Source organism: Triturus cristatus, chromosome 9 (genome assembly GCF_964204655.1).
Source record: "Triturus cristatus chromosome 9, aTriCri1.1, whole genome shotgun sequence".
Lineage (NCBI taxonomy): Eukaryota > Metazoa > Chordata > Amphibia > Caudata > Salamandridae > Triturus > Triturus cristatus.
Window position 1 is genome coordinate 709,106,770 of NC_140592.1, and position 18,849 is coordinate 709,125,618.

At 47.7% G+C, this 18,849-nt stretch overlaps 1 protein-coding gene across 1 annotated transcript in view; it reads right to left on the minus strand.

Annotated features, from left to right (window-relative positions):
- The window catches only part of SART1 (spliceosome associated factor 1, recruiter of U4/U6.U5 tri-snRNP), a 698,390-nt gene that overhangs the window by 373,211 nt on the left and 306,330 nt on the right, over positions 1–18,849 (minus strand). Inside the window, exon 6 of the mRNA XM_085625869.1 lies at positions 4,769–4,843. Coding sequence (XP_085481995.1) covers positions 4,769–4,843 — 75 coding nt within the window. The remainder of the gene's footprint in view (positions 1–4,768; positions 4,844–18,849) is intronic.

Below are 18,849 nucleotides of genomic sequence, written 5' to 3' on the forward strand. Positions count from 1 at the left end.
CGGCGAAGCTTGGACATTTTTTGTTTTCGTGGGTGGCGAAGAGGTCTATCTGCGGATGCCCCCACATTTGAAAGAACGGGTGAAGAACCTGCGGGTGAAGTTCGCACTTGTGGATCTGCTGAGTCTGTCTGCTGAGCAGATCTGCCATGGTGTTTTGGACTCCTGGGGCATGTTGGGCTAGGAGAAAGATTTTGTGTGGAATTGCCCATCTCCATATGCTCTGTGCTAGTTGAGAGAGCTGTGGGGAGTGTGTGCCGCCTTGTTTTTGAATGTAATACATGGCCGTCATGTTGTCTGTGCGAATGAGGACTGCCTTGCCTAAAATCTGTCTCTGAAAGGATTTTAGGGCTAGAGAGATTGCTAGTAACTCCAGATGGTTGATATGGAGTAACTTTTGTTGCAGCGTCCATGTGCCCCCCAGCCGTAGATGAGCTCCCCAGCCGGAGAGCGATGCGTCTGTTAGTATTATTTGTGGAACCGGGTCCAGGAAAGGTCGACCTTTGGAAAGGTTTGTGGTGTACCACCACTGCAGAGAGCGATGGGAGCGACAGTCTACCAACACCAGATCTGTCAGTTGCCCCTGGGCCTGGTTCCATTGGCGCGCTAAGCACTCTTGGAGTGGACGCATCTGGAGTCCTGTGTGGGGCACTATGAAAATGCAAGAGTTCATCATCCCTATCAGTTGCATAAAACACTCTTGCTGGAAGGGAGTGTTGAAGTATGAATCTTTGACACAAAGCCTGAATGCTTGCAATCCTGGCCGAATTGGGGTAGGCTATGGCTTTTGAGGTGTCTATGGTGGCACTGAGGTATTGCTTTATGTGGGATGTGTTAGCTGGGACTTTTGGTGGTTCACCGTGAAGCCTAGTTGGTGAAGCAGTTGGATTGTAGTGGCAGTGTGGTGTACACATTGGTTGTTGGACGTGGCTTTTATCAGCCAGTCGTCCAAATATGGGAAGACGTGAATGTGCTGTCTTCTGAGGTGTGCCGCCACTACCGCTAGGCACTTGGTGAATACCCTTGGTGCTGTTGGGACTCCGAATGGGAGCACCTTGAACTGGTAGTGTTGCCCGTCCACTACAAATCTGAGGTACTTTCTGTGAGCATGGTGTACCGGAACGTGGAAGTATGCGTCTTTCAAGTCCAGTGTGGTGAGGAAGTCATTCTGGGAGAGGAGCGAAAGCACCTGCTGAAGCGTTACCATGTGAAAATGGTCTGAATGTATGTATGTATGTGTTTAGGGGCCGGAGATCTAGAATAGGTCGTAGAGTCTCGTCCCTTTTTGGTATTAGAAAATATAGGGAGCAGACCCCTAAATTTTGCTGATTGGCGGGAACTTGTTCTATTGCCTGTTTTTGTAGGAGGGAGATTACCTCCTGTTTTAGTAATGTGGAATGTTCTTGTGACATTGGGCGTTGTCTGGGTGGAATGTTTGGCCTCAGACCCACTTGTCTGAGGTGATGGTCTCCCAGACCTGAAGGACATTTTGTAGTCTGCCCACGACCGGAGTGGGATGGTCTGGAGGGAGCGGGGGGGGAAGCCATTGGGTAGGCAGTGTGGTCAGAGCGGGCGGTATTTGTTTTGCCTCTGCCTTTATTGTTATTGCCCCTATAGCCGCCTCTTTGATAACCCCTTGTGAAGGTGGACTGAGTGGGGGATTTGTAGGAAGTGTACGCGCTATCTGAGGAGTAGCCTCTAGACGTGCTCCGAAAGGAAGAGCGGCGAAAGGAGCGCCTAGGAGGGTGTGACTGCAGGGCTCCCATGGATTTCGCCGTATCAGTGTCCTTATTCATTTTTTCGAGGGCCTCATCTACCTTTGGGCCGTATAGGTGTTCTTGGTCAAAGGGATGATTTAGGATGGAGGCCTGTACCTCTGTTTTGAAACCTGATATTCTCAGCCAAGCATGGCGACAGAGGAGACGCTAGTATTAATGGCCCTGGAGGCTGTGTCTGCTGCATCTAAGGCACAGCGTATGGAGGTGTTAATTATCTTACCCTCTTGAATTAATTCATTGGCCCTATTTTTGTATCTTTCCGGGAGGTGGTGCATTATGGTTTCTAATTCATCATAATGTGCCCTATCGTATCTAGCCAATAGCGCTTGGGTGTTGGCGATACGTCATATATTGGCTGCCTGTGACGCAGTGCGCTTTCCTGACGCGTCCAGTAGCTTTGATTCTTTGTCAGGTGGTGGTGCTTCGCCCGACGCCTGGGAATTTGACCTCTTTCGTGCAGTGGAAACCACTAGGGAATCTAGTGGCGCTGGCCCTTTGATATAGGCAGGATCTGTGGGGGCAGCTTTGTACTTTTTCTCTATGCGTGGGTAAATGACCCTGGCCCTGACAGGGTCCTTCAAAACCTCTGGCGCATGTTTTAATCCCCTTGAGCATAGGAAGTATGGAGGTAGACCTATATGCGGTATCAAATGTGTCGAGGAGGAAATCCTCCTCCACTGGGTCAGTGTGTATCTACCCCGTGATAATGTGCCGCGCCCTCTGAAGTAGGTGGTGGAAACCTAATGAGTCTTCCGGTGGAGATGGCCTGGAAGGGTAAAGGTCATCTTGTGGGACGTCTGGAATATCTGGGTTAATGTAGTTGTCCCATGGGTTTGGGGATCCTGTAGGGGTGGGGTCTTGGGGCACATCCCCTGGATCGTGATATGGGTCCCCCTGATCATCATCGTCTGGAGACGGGGTCGGAGAGCGATGAGGTGGGGGTGGAGAAGGCGGAGGGGGCGGAGGTGGAGAGGGTGGAGGAGGTGGGGAAGGTATTCTGAAAGGGGAGGTAGCAGAGTCCTTCCTCTTTGGAGGTGGAGGCGGAACCGGTTTGTCCAAATGTCTTTTTGGAAGAGAGTGCCAAATGTCCAGTTTTTGGATCCTTGGTAAGAGTTTTTTGTAAGGGATCCGGTGTAAACAGTTCCTGTGACAATGTTTGTTCCGTCGGCGCCGAAGTCTTCGAGGCCGGAGACTTTTTAGGCTTGTCCGTGCCGGTTTGCCTAGGACTGGGCTTGGGAACCCCCGATTTCTTGGTCAGTGCCGAGGTGGGCTTCAGCGTGGAAGTGTCGGTGCAGAGGGCCTTATGGGGTTTGGTCGGTACCGAAGATGGTGTCGGTACGGAAGCGCTGGGTTTCGACACCGAGGACTTCGGTGCGGAGCTCGGTGTCGAGGTAGAGGCCGGTTTCTTTTTCGGTGCCGAAGTGTGTTTCTCGGCACCGCTGGAAGGCTGGCTCTAGCCCGAGCCGCCGGAAGGCTTATTTGGCTTCTTCACCGGGCCCGAAGGTGGGGTGTGTGAAGCAGTGTCTCTGGTCTTGCATAGGCCCGGAGGCGAAGGCGTGACCGAAGCCTTTTTGGGTGGGGGGACCGGAGCTTGGGTAAGCCCGAAGGCCGCCGTCGACGGCTGGAATCGAAGATTTGTCGATGAGAAGGTGATTGAGGAGATCGCGATCTGAACAATTCCGCGATGTGAGTGAGGATTCCGCTTCGATCGTCAAACTGGAAATGTTCGGAACCGGAGCGCGAAGATTACATCCGAGTCCGATGGCGGAAAAAAACAATCTGAGGATGGAACCGAAGCCCATGCGCAATACGATCCAAAGGAGGAGTCACCGACCTCGTGACTTCCAAAGACAGTTTCCATTATGGTCAATATGTGTGCCACAACAGATAAGAGAGAGTTAATCACATTTGCTTAGACAAGACTTGAAATCTTATTTTGGTATTTTCTCAAGGTGATTAGCCAGCCCCAACCAGCTGTATTCGAATTTTGTTGTATTGCCTTGGTATGGGGGTTTGGTTTTGATGCTTAACTAATGTATGTTTTTGTATTGCTTTGAAACTACACTGGTATACATTATGGAAGGTTGAGTAGAACTTTGCTTGGCTTGGGGGGGACTTCACTTTCAGAAACAATAAAATAAGAATCAAAATTGTGTAGGCTCAAAGAACTATCTCCTTGGTGATAAGACAGAACTTTTAAGTTTAAGACTGGGACGTTTGCCACAAGCAGAGAGGCTGTTTGAATTCAGAAGACATTAATAAAAGGCACATATCGGGTAAACCAAAGACAAGGCAAATGTACTCGATGGTGCTTCCTAATGCTCGATCTTTGGCAGCAGTTTCCTTTTCTGTCCATGGGGTTTTTGAGCTTTCTGAATTTTGTTCATTACTGAACTCTGCCATTGATTTGTAATGGCAACAAAAACCTATCAGGGAGCAGGAGAGACGCAGTGAATCCCTGATGAAAGCAGAAGCTGCAGTTGCGGCCAGAATCGCGCAGAGTTATGTAGTAATTTAACATATGGTACTACAACATGTAGAATGACCTCTAGTGTTTAACACTTTCACAAGGTCAAACTTGGTGAAATGTCCCCTGAGAAACAGGCTACAAATTGGGATTATTTGAGGAAATCTGCGCTGTTAAACCAATTATCCCAGTTACTCCCTAAAGAAGATCTTGGATCTGCTAGTTAACTACACATCCTGACAGGACACGTAATTCCTTTAAAAAACTGTACAAGTAATTTAGGTGCAAAATTACTTCATAAGGAACTTGGATTTAGTCGGAATGGGGGTGAGAGAAGGATACCTTTGGGAACAGCCAAAGATTATATTTTTAGCATTACTTCTCCACTTTTGATAAACTACCAACCTGCATAGCAACAGTAATTCGAGGTCCTAGAGTTATCTGCGTTGATCACATTGTAAAATGTAAACATAGTACTTTAAACCCCCATGCCAACATTTTCTAAATAGCCACATTACTCACTCACCTTTTTTTGCCCAAACTCTTTTTCCACAAGATTGCTCACTCCAAATTCCTGATCCATTTCCTCCAAAAGTTTTGCCTGAATTAAAAAAAATATATAGGTTCGTTAGTTTGATATTTAAACACCCAAAGCCGCTTCTCTGCCATTCTGCAACCCAAGATACAGAGTGAAAAAAGGTCATTATATAAGGCTTTCGATATTCAGAATGTGTCAGTGTTGTCCAGGTATTAGTTCGACATAGGTTGTGCAGTTGGTCATCATAGAAGGCACTATTATGGTAAGGGTTTTGCAGGGGAGCCAGTCAGTTTGTGGGCTACTGCACCCAGCATGCATCTGGTAACCCAGTTCAGCAGCCTCTGGGGCTCCTGAAGCTCAGTCACACAAGTAACACAACAGTTCTTTTAGTAGTTTCATGAAGGTTCTAGTTCTGGGCTCTGTTTAAAAAAAGATTTTGTCCCTATGCAGCAACATTTTGATTTGATGAATGTTAGTCTGGCATAAAAATCATTCTCATCTCTATTCTATAGACTATAACACGTAAACCGACACACAGTGAAGTCATGCAAGGAACTGCATGTCAATATCAATCCCTAATACTAGAGAAAGACCTCTCAACAACAGATCCTAACCCATCACTAGGATCCTTACGACAGACTAGGAAAGCCAGTATAAGTACTACACTTGGCCATTAGAAGAATAAAACTGTCAAAGATCGATGGGGACCACACTTGCATTCGGTTAAGAACAAGAAGAGATTAGACAGAAGGCTAAAAAACAAAACCAATACCGCCACCCACCTCCCGTGAACCACCACACAGACAACTCAGGACACACTGGACAGTCATAAGGGTGATGTTAGAAGAGGTTATTACCCCCAACCCACCACCCTTTTATAAGCATCTACAAAAGACAAATCTCTACCTCAAAACCACCCACAAACACTAATGTAATTTGGATGGGAAACCAATAGCAGGGAGTCAGATAGATAAACTACAACTACTGGAGATCTGTTCAAAGCCCCCAAGAGGACAGATAATGGCAAATGCTGAAATACGCCAAAGTCTAATAAGATAACATAACACTTACGCTGAGTGCTTTCCAGTCAATTCCTCTTAGCATGACTGTGCCACTACACACCAACGATATGCAAAAATGTCGAACACTCAAAAATCATATGTACTGGCAGAAAATTCCAGCACCCAAAGCTCTGTGACAACAAGCCGCCTACACTGAAGAACCAGCTGCATATATCTGGAGAAAATGCTTAATGCTCTACTCTGCAGAGGCAACATTCTTCAGCCAGGAGCTATTTCATCAACTACATTGTGGGTCCCAGAGCCCTGAACCAAGTCTGTAAAACCCATCTCTGCATTGCATGCAAATTGCTTGTGCTTAGACAACTGTTGCATGTTTAAAGCTCAAAGGTAGCTTTGGAGAAATTCTCAATCACTTGTGCCCTGGCATGCCACAAAATATAACTCATAAGACAAGACTATTTAAAAATGTCGGAACATTCATCTCCCTACCATGTTGAATAAAACATAGGAATCCCTTTTAAGGAACATTACCAAATATGGATTCGAAAATGTGGTAACCACTTGAGAATGATACTGGAAGACAAGAAGAGATAGGATGCGTCAAAGAATTTTCAAATGATTCGAACATGAGCAGCAACCTGCAGTCCTAAAATGAGCTTCTCATTCGAGATAGTGCCAAAGTGGTTAACTGTTTTGACAGCGCTGGGCAAAAATGACACTGATAAAGCTAATGAATGTTGTTCCAATAGGGTGAAGAGTCTGTCAGCAGCACCTAGGCCTTTGATGGGCACAGCTTAATTAAAAAAAGAAATCTATAATAAAACTAAGTGAATGCGATAGATGAGTAAAAGGTTCAATGTAAATTTTATTTTAAAATATGCTCCTAGAAGAATACCCCATTTTAAACTATGGGGGGATAAAAATAAAGACATGACAAATCTTTGAGATCAGTTGAGTAAGAATGAAGTAAGCGAGTCTTGTACTTTCTCTGCAGACAAAATTATAGTGCCTTTACAAGAAGAGTTGATGGTGTATGGTCTCGAAGGTGGGGGACATGTGGTGTAAGATCAAAGCCCCCACTTCAATGTCCTCTACATGCTCCCAACGAAGACCATCCAGAGTGGATTAAATAAATTCCTTATTTGACCCGGGCAGAATCCTGCTTGGGGAGAATTATTCAGATGCAAAGCTAGTACATTTTCTAACCATTTCCATAGGTAGGAGAGGAGGGATCTAGGCCTGAATTTAGTTAGGGCTGTTGAAGTCAGGAGTAACTTTTTTCCAACAGTGGTGACAGAATGGAGGTTTTCCAGGCCCTGGGGCAATGCCCAATAAACAGTTTACAAAGGTAGTCATTAATGGCAGCGTTCACATTTTTCACTTGTTGGCCGAGACAAGGATCAATGGAGGACCTGGAAGGGCATGAAGTATCAAGTGATGTAATCACATTCTGGAGAGAAAGTGCAGTTAAGGATTACAGTAAGACTGCAGTAAGATCTGGATCAATGTCCCTGTGATAACTTGTCCACACAATCTGACCTTCATCACTTTATTTCTGTAACTAATACAGGGACCATAGACTCAAATATACTGTACCTCGCCTAAGGCGGTACAATTTTACCCAATGTCGAATAGCTCTCTTTTTTATGAAGAAACATTGTGATACCTATGTCTGTTTTTTTTTTTTTTTTTGTTTTTTTTTTTAAACCGTTTATTACAAAATTCAAAATATATACAAAGATGGGCCTACAACCTTCCGGCCGGCCGCTAGCAGACAAAAGGAGCATATGATACACACTGTAGAGCGCATGTTGCGGCTGAGGAAGATGCACAGGAGTTAGCAGCGTTGATAGCCACACCATCCGGACCCCACAGAACGGTTTCATTTTAAACTTAATAACAACAAGAAAAACAAACCCACAAGGCAACCCACAATCGGAAACAGCAGCATGTGCTCCCCTGGAAGGGGGACCCTACCAATCCATAGGAGTATCAAGAGGGGGAAGAGATCAGGACAGGGACTGGGTGGACTCAGTGCCCGGTACCGGAGAGATAAATCGGCTAAGGGGACGGGGCAGGCGATGGATCGGGCAATAACGGCGGGGCACAGATTCCCCCGCGGTAGGCGTTCCAGGGGCCCCATACTTTCACCCATGTCCCAGGCTTACCTCTCGCCACATACACCACCTTTTCCCGAAACATGCACCAATCCATATTTTCCTTCCAGGCCGAGACAGTCGGGGACCTCTGGGAACCCCACAGTTGAGCAATATCGCGCTTGGCCACCATATATCCCAGAGTCACCCACCACGTCTGTGGCGCCGAGTAGTCGGTAGGTTCCCACACATTCAACAGGCATCTCCTCGCTTCGGGCAGCAGCGCCACACGCGTAACCACTAGCAGGACCTCATGCACACCACGCCAGAATCGCTCCACCTCTGGGCATTCCCACAAGATATGCAGAAAGGTCCCCAAAGCACCACACCCACGCTTACACAACCCGTCCACAGCATAGCCCATACGCAGGAGCCTTGGCCCCGTCATGTAGACCCTGTGGAGTATCTTGAGCTGGACGAAGCGAAGGCGGGCCGGTATGGCCACCTCTTTCGGGGAGGCCACCGCAGAGATCCAGTCCTCGTCGTCCAGCTCCAGTCCATCGGCAACCCAAGCCTCACGAAGGGTAGTCAGCAATCCCGAGCGGTCATTAATCAGTTTTTTATAGATTAGTGAGATCGTGCTTTCCGGAACGTGTCCATCCAGCACTCTATCCTCCAGGGGGGAATACTCGGGGATGGAGGCAACGTCCGGGAAGACGGAGCATAGTGCATGACGGATCGGCAGATACCGAAAGTACTCCCTGTCCTGCAACTGGAATTCCGTCTGCAGCATCTCGAACGTTTTGAGTCCCCCCCTAGTCCAGAGATCACCCACCCTGCTGATGCCTATCATGTCCCACTTCTCGAAGCCCTTCGAGGTCCACAGGGAGCCCAACTGCTCGGACGCGTATAGTGGTGACGCCCGGGTCAAACGATCCTTCCACCCCATCGCCACATTAGCCGCGTGCCACACTCGCACCATGACACGCGTGGGGCCCGTCAGACGTGCGTCGGGCGCCCTGGAGTAGAGCGCTCAATTATAGTCACCACCCGGCAGTAGCATCTTATCCATTTCAAAGGCCGGGTTTAAGGCGGGCCCGTATAGGCCGTGATTAATCGCAGCCAGCTGGGAGGCCCAATAGTACCGTTTGATATCCGGGAGGGCAATCCCCCGTCGTACCATGGGAGCGTCAGCTTCGCCAGGGCGATACGCGGCCTCCCGTCCCAGAACAGGCGGCGTTGCAAACTCTCCACCTCGCGGAAGTAGCGCGCCGGGACGAGGTCCATAGTATTCTGCAGAGCGTACAGGAAACGCGGCAGCGACATCATCTTAAACAATGCCGCCTGGCCGAGCGGTGAGAGCGGCAAGCGCCGCCAGCGCGCAACATCCTCCTTCAGGCGCTGGAGGGGGGAAAGCAAGTTCCGATCATACCGGGCCTCCGGGTCCAGAGTAATGAAGACCCCCAGGTACCTAAATCCCTGCGGGGCGATCTGGATAGGACAGCCCCGCGGGAGGATAGGAGCCTCCCCAGAGAGAACATACACGCACGATTTAGCCCAGTTGATGACAAGGCCGGAGTTACGACCAAATGAATGCAAAACATCAACCAGTACTATCAGTGATTTACGTGGGGAAGCTAGGTACAAGAGGATGTCATCAGCGTATAGAGATACGCGGTCCTCATACTCGGGGGTCCAACGGAGACCGCGGATAGAAGGATGCCACCGCAGCCACTCCGCCAGGGGCTCCAAGGCAAGCGCAAAAAGGAGCGGCGATAAAGGGCAGCCCTGCCGCGTGCCCCTGCCCAACTCGAACAGAGCCGACACTCTACCGTTCACCACCACCTGCGCCAGTGGGCCCGAATACAACAATTTGACCCAACTGATAAACCCTGCGCCAAATCCAAACTTCGCAAGCGTCGCCCAGATGTATGGCCATTCAAGTGTGTCAAACGCCATAGTGGCGTCCAAGGACGCCAAAATGGCCGGCTCCCGTATGAACGGGACACGTGCGAGCACCCCATGCAAACGCCGCAAGTTAAGGGCTGTGTTGCAATGGGGAATAAAGCCGGACTGGTCCTGGTGAACCAAGTCACCCACTACGCCGACCAGCCGATTGGCCAATACCTTGCCGAGAATTTTGGGCTCCGCATTCAATAGCGAAATGGGCCGATAGGATGTAACCCGGTCCCGAGGCCTCCCCTCCTTGTGGATAACCACGATGGTAGCCAGACGCTGGTCCAGCGGGAGGGAGCCCACCGAGTGGGCCGCAAGGAACATAGCACGGAGATGTGGCGCCAGCGTATCCGGCCGCAACTTATACAACTCGATGGGAAGACCATTAGGACCCATGGCCTTGCCGGAAGCGACCGAACGTATGGAGAGGGCGATTTCGTCGGAGGTTGGAGCGGCGTCCAACGACACTCTGTCCTCCTCCGAAAGGGAAGGCAGCGCGATATCTCTGAGCAGGGCATGGGAATCCTCTTCAGAGCGGGAAGACACCGGGGAATACACCCCACGGAAATAATCCGCGAAGCAGGAGACAATTTCTTCCGGTTCAGTGACACACACACCATCCGTTTTCTCAATCAGCGGGACTACACGGCTCGCCCTCTCCTTTTTGTCCAGCCACGCAATCAATTTACCAGCCTTATCACCCACATCATACAATCTCCCCTGTTGCTCTCTACTGAGGCCCCTGGCCGCCTCCGTGACGAGGGCCCTATAGGCCGCTTGCTTGAGTTGGAGAACATGTAATGCGGCATCCGTCACCCCACATTCTAGATTACCCTCCAACTCGGTTATCTCAGCTTCCACACGGGTCACCTCCTCCCGCTCGCGCCTCCGGGAGTGGGAAATAAGGGACAGGGCCTCTCCTCGGAGTACTGTCTTGAACGCCTCCCACAGTGAGACTGCCGATGGCACGGACCCCACATTCTCGTCAAAATAGCGCTTAAGGGATTTAATCAACTCTGCTCGAATGGTGGGGTCGCGCAGGTACCAGGGATTGATCGGGACCACCCTACCCTCTCCCCTCGGAAAAATATCAAAGTGCAACAAGAGCGGGGAGTGGTCCGAGATACCCCGTGCCAAATGGCGCACCTCTCCCACCCTCCCCACATAAACCGCCGGGACCAGGACATAATCTAGCCGTGAGAGACTACCATGGGCCCCCGTATGGAAGGTATACTGTAGCTGCGTGGGATGTTTTAAACGCCAACAATCCACCAATCCCAAAGTATCCAAGAGGCCAGATAGCCACGCTTGGGCCCGGGGGAGGTCCCTAGGGGGGTGACGATCCACAGTCCCGGAAACTACCGCATTGAAATCCCCCCCCACCACTAGAATCCCCCCCGGAAGGCCAAGGAGGAGGCGCCCCAGATCCGCAAAGGTAGTCGACTGCAGCCCCGGCGGGACATATACTGACACAAAAACGACCACTCTGCCCTCCATTCTTCCCACCAAAACCGTGTAACGTCCCCTGTCGTCATGGAGCACCTCATCAATCTCCAACGGGAGCGAGTTCTTAACCATAATGCCCACACCCCTTGAACCAGACGTGAAGCCCGAATGGGCCACAAGGCGGTAGCCCCGCCGATTCATGGCGCAAAAGGAGTTGCCAATGAGGTGTGTCTCCTGCAGAAAAACTATATCGGGCAAGATTCGCTTCAAGAACTGCAGGACCACACCTCGTTTAATCCTGTCCCCCAGTCCATTCACGTTCCAGGACAACAAAGTTAGTTCCCTACCCCCCATCATAAACAGAAGCCATCACTCGTCCCCCAGAGAGCACTATAGAGCTAACACAATGATACTTTTGCCTTGTGGTGAAAACGAACAACACCCCATCCCAACCCACCCACCCCAACAAAACTCCCCCCCTCCCTGCACCCCTGCATGAGCCCGGACAGCCCCCCCAACGTGCAGTGTGCCTGTCGCCCCTATATAATAAAACTAGCTAAACCCCCTAGAGGAGGAAGGAGAACCCCCAGTAGACCCCACACAACCTCCATGGGAGGGGAAATTACACAGACAGACGCTTAATCGAAAGTGGCATCATATTCGTCCAGAGTGAGGCCCAATATTAACCCCTCAGTCCCGATCCAGTGGGCCGTCTCCTCCCGACGCCCCCCCCCCGCCCCCTCGATCACGATCCCCAGACAGAGTGTCCAGCCAGTCCCCGGCCGCTTCGGGACGATCAAAAAAGTGCGTGCGACCCTCTACCTCCACTCGCAGCTTGGCCGGGAAGAGCATGGCGTATTTTAAGTTTAGGTCCCGAAGTCGGCGTTTGACGCCTAGGAAGCTCAGTCTCTGCTTCTGGACCGCTGGGGTGAAATCAGGGTAAAAGTTCACCTCCATATTTTCAAGCTTAACCGGCCCATGCAGTCTGGAGGCTTGCAGGATAGCGTCCCTGTCCCGAAAGTTGAAAATCCGGGCAATGAGAGGTCGCGGAGGGGCCCCGACCTTCGGCCTTCCCCCGGGAACTCTGTGGGCCCTCTCCACGGCAAAAAATTTACACAGCCCCCGAGGCTGGAGATGGGTAGCGATCAGGTCCTCCACAAATAGGTCTGCCGCCGCTTCCTCCCGTCCCTCGGGTACCCCGATGATGCGGATGTTATTCCTCCGGGCCCGACTCTCGGAGTCCTCCAGGCGCCGATCCATAAGTGCGCTCGCCTGACTAAGCCGGCGCACCTCTGTTTGTAGTGCCGCCACCTCAGTCGTAAGGCCCGATGGGGTGTGGGCCAAAGAATCAACTTGGTCGTTGGTCTTGGAAAGATCAGCCCTCACCAGGCCAACATCCACGAGGACCGCGTCGATCTTCTGTGCCAGTGTGTCGAACCGCTGGCCCACCGAGGCCTTCATCTCGGCAATGGCGCCCATGACGTCCCGCAGAGTCAGATCCGTGGGCAGGTCCGGGGCATCAGGAGGGCCCTCAGGGGACTTGTGCGGTCCGCCGGGAGATCCCTTCTGGAGGGTATAGCGGTCCATACTGTTGGCCTGATGGACGGTGCCACGCCGGGTCGACTTGGTCTTTGACCGGTCTCCATCTTGTTTCGTGGCCATCGCCACAGGTCTCCCAATCGCACCAGCAACGCCGTGGAGGGCAGGCAATCAGGGCCACGAGCTCCGGGGGGGCCACCCCAGATCGGCGGGGTGGGTCACAGCCGGCAGGCAGGCAGGGTCTCCCAGCGAGGCCACACCAACACAAAGAGCCCCGCGACCCAACCCTGCAGAGACGGCAAGGGGGTGCGAAAGCGAAAGCGAAAGTGCGGGGTACGCGACTCGCCAGGCCCGGCCCGCCGTTGTTGTTCACTTTGTCACTGGGTCACCCCTCAGCGCCAATCCGGGGTCCGGCGAGGAGAAGGCCGCAAACTTCAATCGGTGCTCACTCCGGCACCCGAGGTCCAATTTGAAAACGGGACACGGGTACCACCTCAGCGCAGGCTCACCAACACAGTCCCCTCATCCGAGACAGGATAAATTCAGGATAGTCGTAGGAGGTTGCGGAGGTCCTCGGGAGCCTCGCACCTACGCGGCCATCTTGGTTGCGCGCTAGGCTCCTCCCCCCCATGTCTGTTTTTAGTAGTATTTTTTTTGTGGGCCTGCCTGCGCAAAAGACGCCATTTATAAAGGAGACATGTGTTAGATTAAAATAATTGCTTCCCTTGAGCTCTCATTTTTAATTGGAAGGTTAATCATGTTTCTCAGATCTGAGATTTTAACATTATAGATAAAATTGCTATTTTTTAATTGTACAATTTTAAATAGGCTATTTCCTTTAATTGCCTTTTGATGTTCTTTATTAATTAAATGGAAAAAGGTTGGGTAAGACCCGCAGTATGATTAAATAATGTATCTAGAGCCACTTGAAGTCTATCTTGGCAGAGTCATAAAGGTTTCCTTTCACCATCAGTTTTTATCAATTTTATAAAAGGGTGTTTAAATTGTTTCTTTTGAAATGTTTACACTTTTATGATCTATGTTATTTAACTAGATCAAATAACGTTTTTTTTGATAACCTGTTAGTTGCACTAATCAAGATTAACAAACACAGAGAAAAGGGAGATTCTGAACTGAGAGATCTTTATAGGTCAAAACTGGCTAATGGGCAGTGTACAACTGAAAAGGATAATAGAGGACATTGTGGAGTGACCTTAATCGAAACTTATTTTTCATAAGTCTTTATTGGGTTTTGCGTGTCAACATCTACAAAAAAACAAATATGACAGTGATACATCTTATTCACCCTTTGAGCCAGGGAGATTCTACGGACTGCTTACCAAAACTTTATACTGGAGTCACTTCAGGAAAGTGTTATCAAGTAATGTGGTAAAAAGCTAATGGGGAGGAAACCCTGCAAGAGTTTGTGATATATGGAGGACTTCTATCTCTCCATTTTTAAGGACAGAATTGTTCCAATTTTACTAAATGGTTACCCTTCTAAAATGTTCAGATTTACACTTACTTCTGATAGGTTTGAAGGTAAACTGATAAAGAGGCCTTAAGGGCTCCCACAATCTGCAACTGTTCAGGGTCTGAGAGCGCAGCTGAGCTTACAATGGCTTAATGCACCCACAGCCAAACCTTTTTATAAAAATGCCAATGAAAGATCTAAAAACAAACAGTGGAGCATGTTTAATGTGGAATGGGCTAGTACTTTTCAGAAATTAATATTCAATTTAATGGACCAGTATGATCTTAATGAACAAGTTACTTACCTTTGGTAATGCATTATCTGGTAGAGACATAGGGCCAGATGTACGACCCTTTTTTGCGGCCGCAAACTGGAGATCCTCCCGTTTGTGACCGCAAAAAAGGGTAACGGCATTTGCGACTCTCACTATTAGGAAGGGGCGTCCCTTCCTAATAGGGAGACAACATGCTATGTACTAATGTTTTGCGGCTGCAAAACACTCGCAGTTTGCCACCTACTTCAAGTAGGTGGTAAAACACCCACAAAGAGGAAGGGGTCCACAGGGGACCCCTACCCCTTTGTGAGTATGTGGGAAAATATTTTTTAAGAGCAGGCAGTGGTACCAGAGACCACTTCCTGCCTTTAAAAAATTAAACTGAAAAGTTTCATTTTTCCTTTTTTAAATGCATCCCGTTTTCCCTTAAGGAAAAAGGGCTGCATTTGAAAAAAAAACTGCTTTATTAAAGAAGCAGTCACAGACAAGGTGGTCTGCTGACCCCAGGAGGCCACCATCCCTGTGAATGCTAGCCATTCCTAAAGGGGTCGCAAATTGTGCCTGCCTCATTATTACTAATGAGGCATGCAATTTGCGACCCCATTAGGAATCGCAAACAGTGTCTGAGACACTGCTGTGCATTCCAATTAGCAAGTCGCAATTTGCGAGTCGCTAATTGGCGGGTCGTACATCTGGTCCATAGTCTAGCCGCAGATTACTTAATTTTTCAATTCTCCCCAGGCGCCAGACTGGATCTGGAATTTGTTTGCAGTACCTCTGCGTGCCAAGTGATGGCGTCATAGGGCTCTGTGATGTTGACTCCAGGTGTGACGTCAGTGAAGTCATAAGTCCCCTCCAGCGAAACATCAGTTTCTGCTGTAAAACCTTCAGCACCAGAACGCGGACCCACAATGGAAACTGGCTGTGGAAACAGCATGCTAAAAAAGATCAATGTATCTTCAAAACAATAACTATAAACCAGAAATGAATGGTACAGCAATACCAAGTCAAGATCCAAAAGGTAAGACCAAAAGGTCAGTTGAATCACACGACTACATGAAAGAGCGATCACTGGTGTATAAAACCAGTACTGACAAAGGGTAAAACCCTTGCACCCAGACAAGGTCCATAAGGAAAGATCAGATGGTTTGACGCAGCGCATTGCTACGTGAAAACTCAGACCAACGGAGTATAAACAAGGGTTGTAAAAAGAAATACCTCTTACACTACTAACTGTTCGCAGAGTGGGGAGGAGGGCTAGGGCGTTAAACTGCGACTAGACTATGTCTCTATAAGATAATGTGTTACCGAAGGTAAGTAACTTGTTCATCTGATAGAGACATCTAGCCACAGATCCCTTAACTTTTGAATTAAATACCATAGCTATACCCAACAGGAGGACACTCTGAACGAATCCTACAAAAGTTCTCAGTGAGAACCAGCCGATCAAAATTAACAATAGACCAGACGTGCGTAGAAATTAGATGAAAAAGAGCATGAGCTTCTTATAAAACCTGTAGGAAGGACCACAGGAAATGTTGATAAAAAATAACGCCACATGCATGGAAAAAACACACCCTCAGGGCAACAGAATAACACAGTCAGAAAACAACAGTCAATAGTAGGCCAGTAACACAAGCCCTAAATGGTGAAATGAGCCTATGGACTAGAAGGCCCAAAAGCAGTAACGAATACTCGAACTACAGTTCCCTACACCAGGAAGGTAGTATTCAAAAGAACCTGTCCTTAGAAATTCTGTAAAAAAGTGGTTCCAGGACACATCCATATTAGAGTTTAGATGAATAAACGCAATCATCGTAAATTCAAAAAGTCAAAAACTAAAACACAGATGCAAATCGAATCTATTCTTGAAGAAAACAGTTAGATAAAATGACCACTACAATGGTCCCACAATGCATAGAACCCATAGAAACGGAAAAACGTAGACCCATACTCATAATACACATCTGTATATATATATATATATATATATATATATATATATATATATATATATATATATATATACATATATACATATATACACACATGTTCCAATCCTGATTTCTCACATTCGAAACAGGCACTGACTCCGTGGGATAGATTTTCAAAGATAATGCTTTATTTCAAGGCTATGGCCCAGACGCATTTCGGCGAACGAATCCGCCTTGTTCACTGTGTCTGACCTAGCTCCGATAGGTTCCTTATATACATATTACATGCATGTGACACGAACTCCGGAGTTGCTTAGCAACTAGTGAAACATAGACAAATTACTAACATAAAAAGAGTCTTTCTTCAGACTAGTGTTACTCCATGAAAACTTAGCAGTAAAGCAAATAATTAAATCATTACATAATCTAATTCATTTCGACATGAAATATGTCATAGAATAACCAGTCAGTTAAATACACATAATAATTCATTACTGATGAATCCTTGTGAAAATTGTGATTTAGTGAAATAAAGCCCAAGTGGGCCTAGTACTATACATTTATCGATAACCACTGACCATTTTTCTTTGCAGATTTAGTAATGATGGCTGCTTTAGCCAATTAATACTGCATCATGAAGTTCTTCTAAAATAATACACATTACATGAAAGGGAGAAGAGGTGTATACAATGAACAAGTAAAAAATAACTAGTAAACAAACTAGGTCAGATCTCATCGGATTGTTTCAAGAGTCATGAAGAGGCAGTTTTGAATTTACAGATGAACACTTAGTGCTTCGTCGGCATTTAGGCCATTTGGAATCTTACAATCTAACTGGATTATATATCGTGACTCCAACCTTCTGAGTGCTAGTTGTCTGTTGCCACCCCTGATATTCTTTTTAGCACTATCAACAAAGTACTTAAGATCTTCAGCTTTACCATCATGTACTTTGTTGATGTGGCGGGCAACCGGGTATGTTGGGTCTTTGTTATTAATTGCCCTTAAATGCTGCAAAATTCTGACGTGCACGGGGTGAATGGTGCTACCCACATACAGCTTGTTACAAGTGCAACGTAGCACATATACTGCAAACTCTGTTTTGCACGTGTAATGCTCCCAGATCTCTATAGGAGTTTTTCTTAGTGGAGTCACAATTGATTGAGTGTTGATTCCATATTGGCAGGCTTTGCACTTTGTACACTTAAAAAATCCTTTCTGGGACTTAAGCCAACTGGTACCCTTGTCCAAAACAGGAGCATTGGATACAAGTTCCTGTTTCGTTGACTTACCTCTCCTGAACGTTAACTGGGGGAGCTTGGTTCAGGAGGTGCCTATAATAGGATCACAACGTACTATTGGCCAGTGTCTATACAAGATTTTCCTTAATTTCTGATGAAAAATGTTGTATCCTGTAATTAGCCTATATATATATTCACTTAAAAAACCATAGGTTTCACACAGGTTATAGTTAGGTGGACATTTCACTCGTAAAAAACCAAAGAAATTCCCCCGTTATAGTTAGTTCAGATAACTATAACTCGCGCGCCCGCAAGCCACTGCTCATGACGTCACATATTACATTACTCATGACATGGTCAGTGGCATCACTCATGACATCACTGATGACATCATCCTTGTGATAGAGTGGCGGTCGCTGTACCTTTAGTCGAAGGTACAGCCCGAACGGCTGAACAGAATTACTTGAAATTTGGCAAAGAGGTAGTCCTCAGGTCAGGCATGTGCCTTTTGCTTAAATGGTGTAAATCCGTTCAGTAGTTCCTCAGAAAATCAAAAGTAAAATCACATATCTGGGCGGAGCCTAACCACACATCTCATCGTGAGATCTGATTGGCTGTCAGCACTTCATCCAAGAAGTGTTGGCAGCCATCTTGGGACCAATATACATGATAGCACCTCATTAAAAAGCATTGCAGTTAATAGAAGGTTTTAAGACTTAAGTTACATTATAAATCATTTGTTGATGGTACCATACTCATTTTAGGAATTGTGGTGTGTTCTAAGGTGATTTTACCATGTGAAAACGCCTTCTGCTGTGATATCATGAATCATGTTTGAGAGAAAACTATTTTCTCATGGTTTTCCCACAGAGGTTTGGAAGGTGATCTATAAGCTAACAGAGCATATTTTCTGTAAATTCACATTATCTTTCTCAGTCATGTGAGAATGAAGTCTGACATTCTCAGTAAAACATGTACATCCAACAAGGGCAGAGACTCTGTTGATTCCTTTGTGTTCTACTGCAGCTTCCCAGAGTGTTCTAAAGAACAACTAGAGCGCTAACAGTCCTACTTGTGACAAACGTAT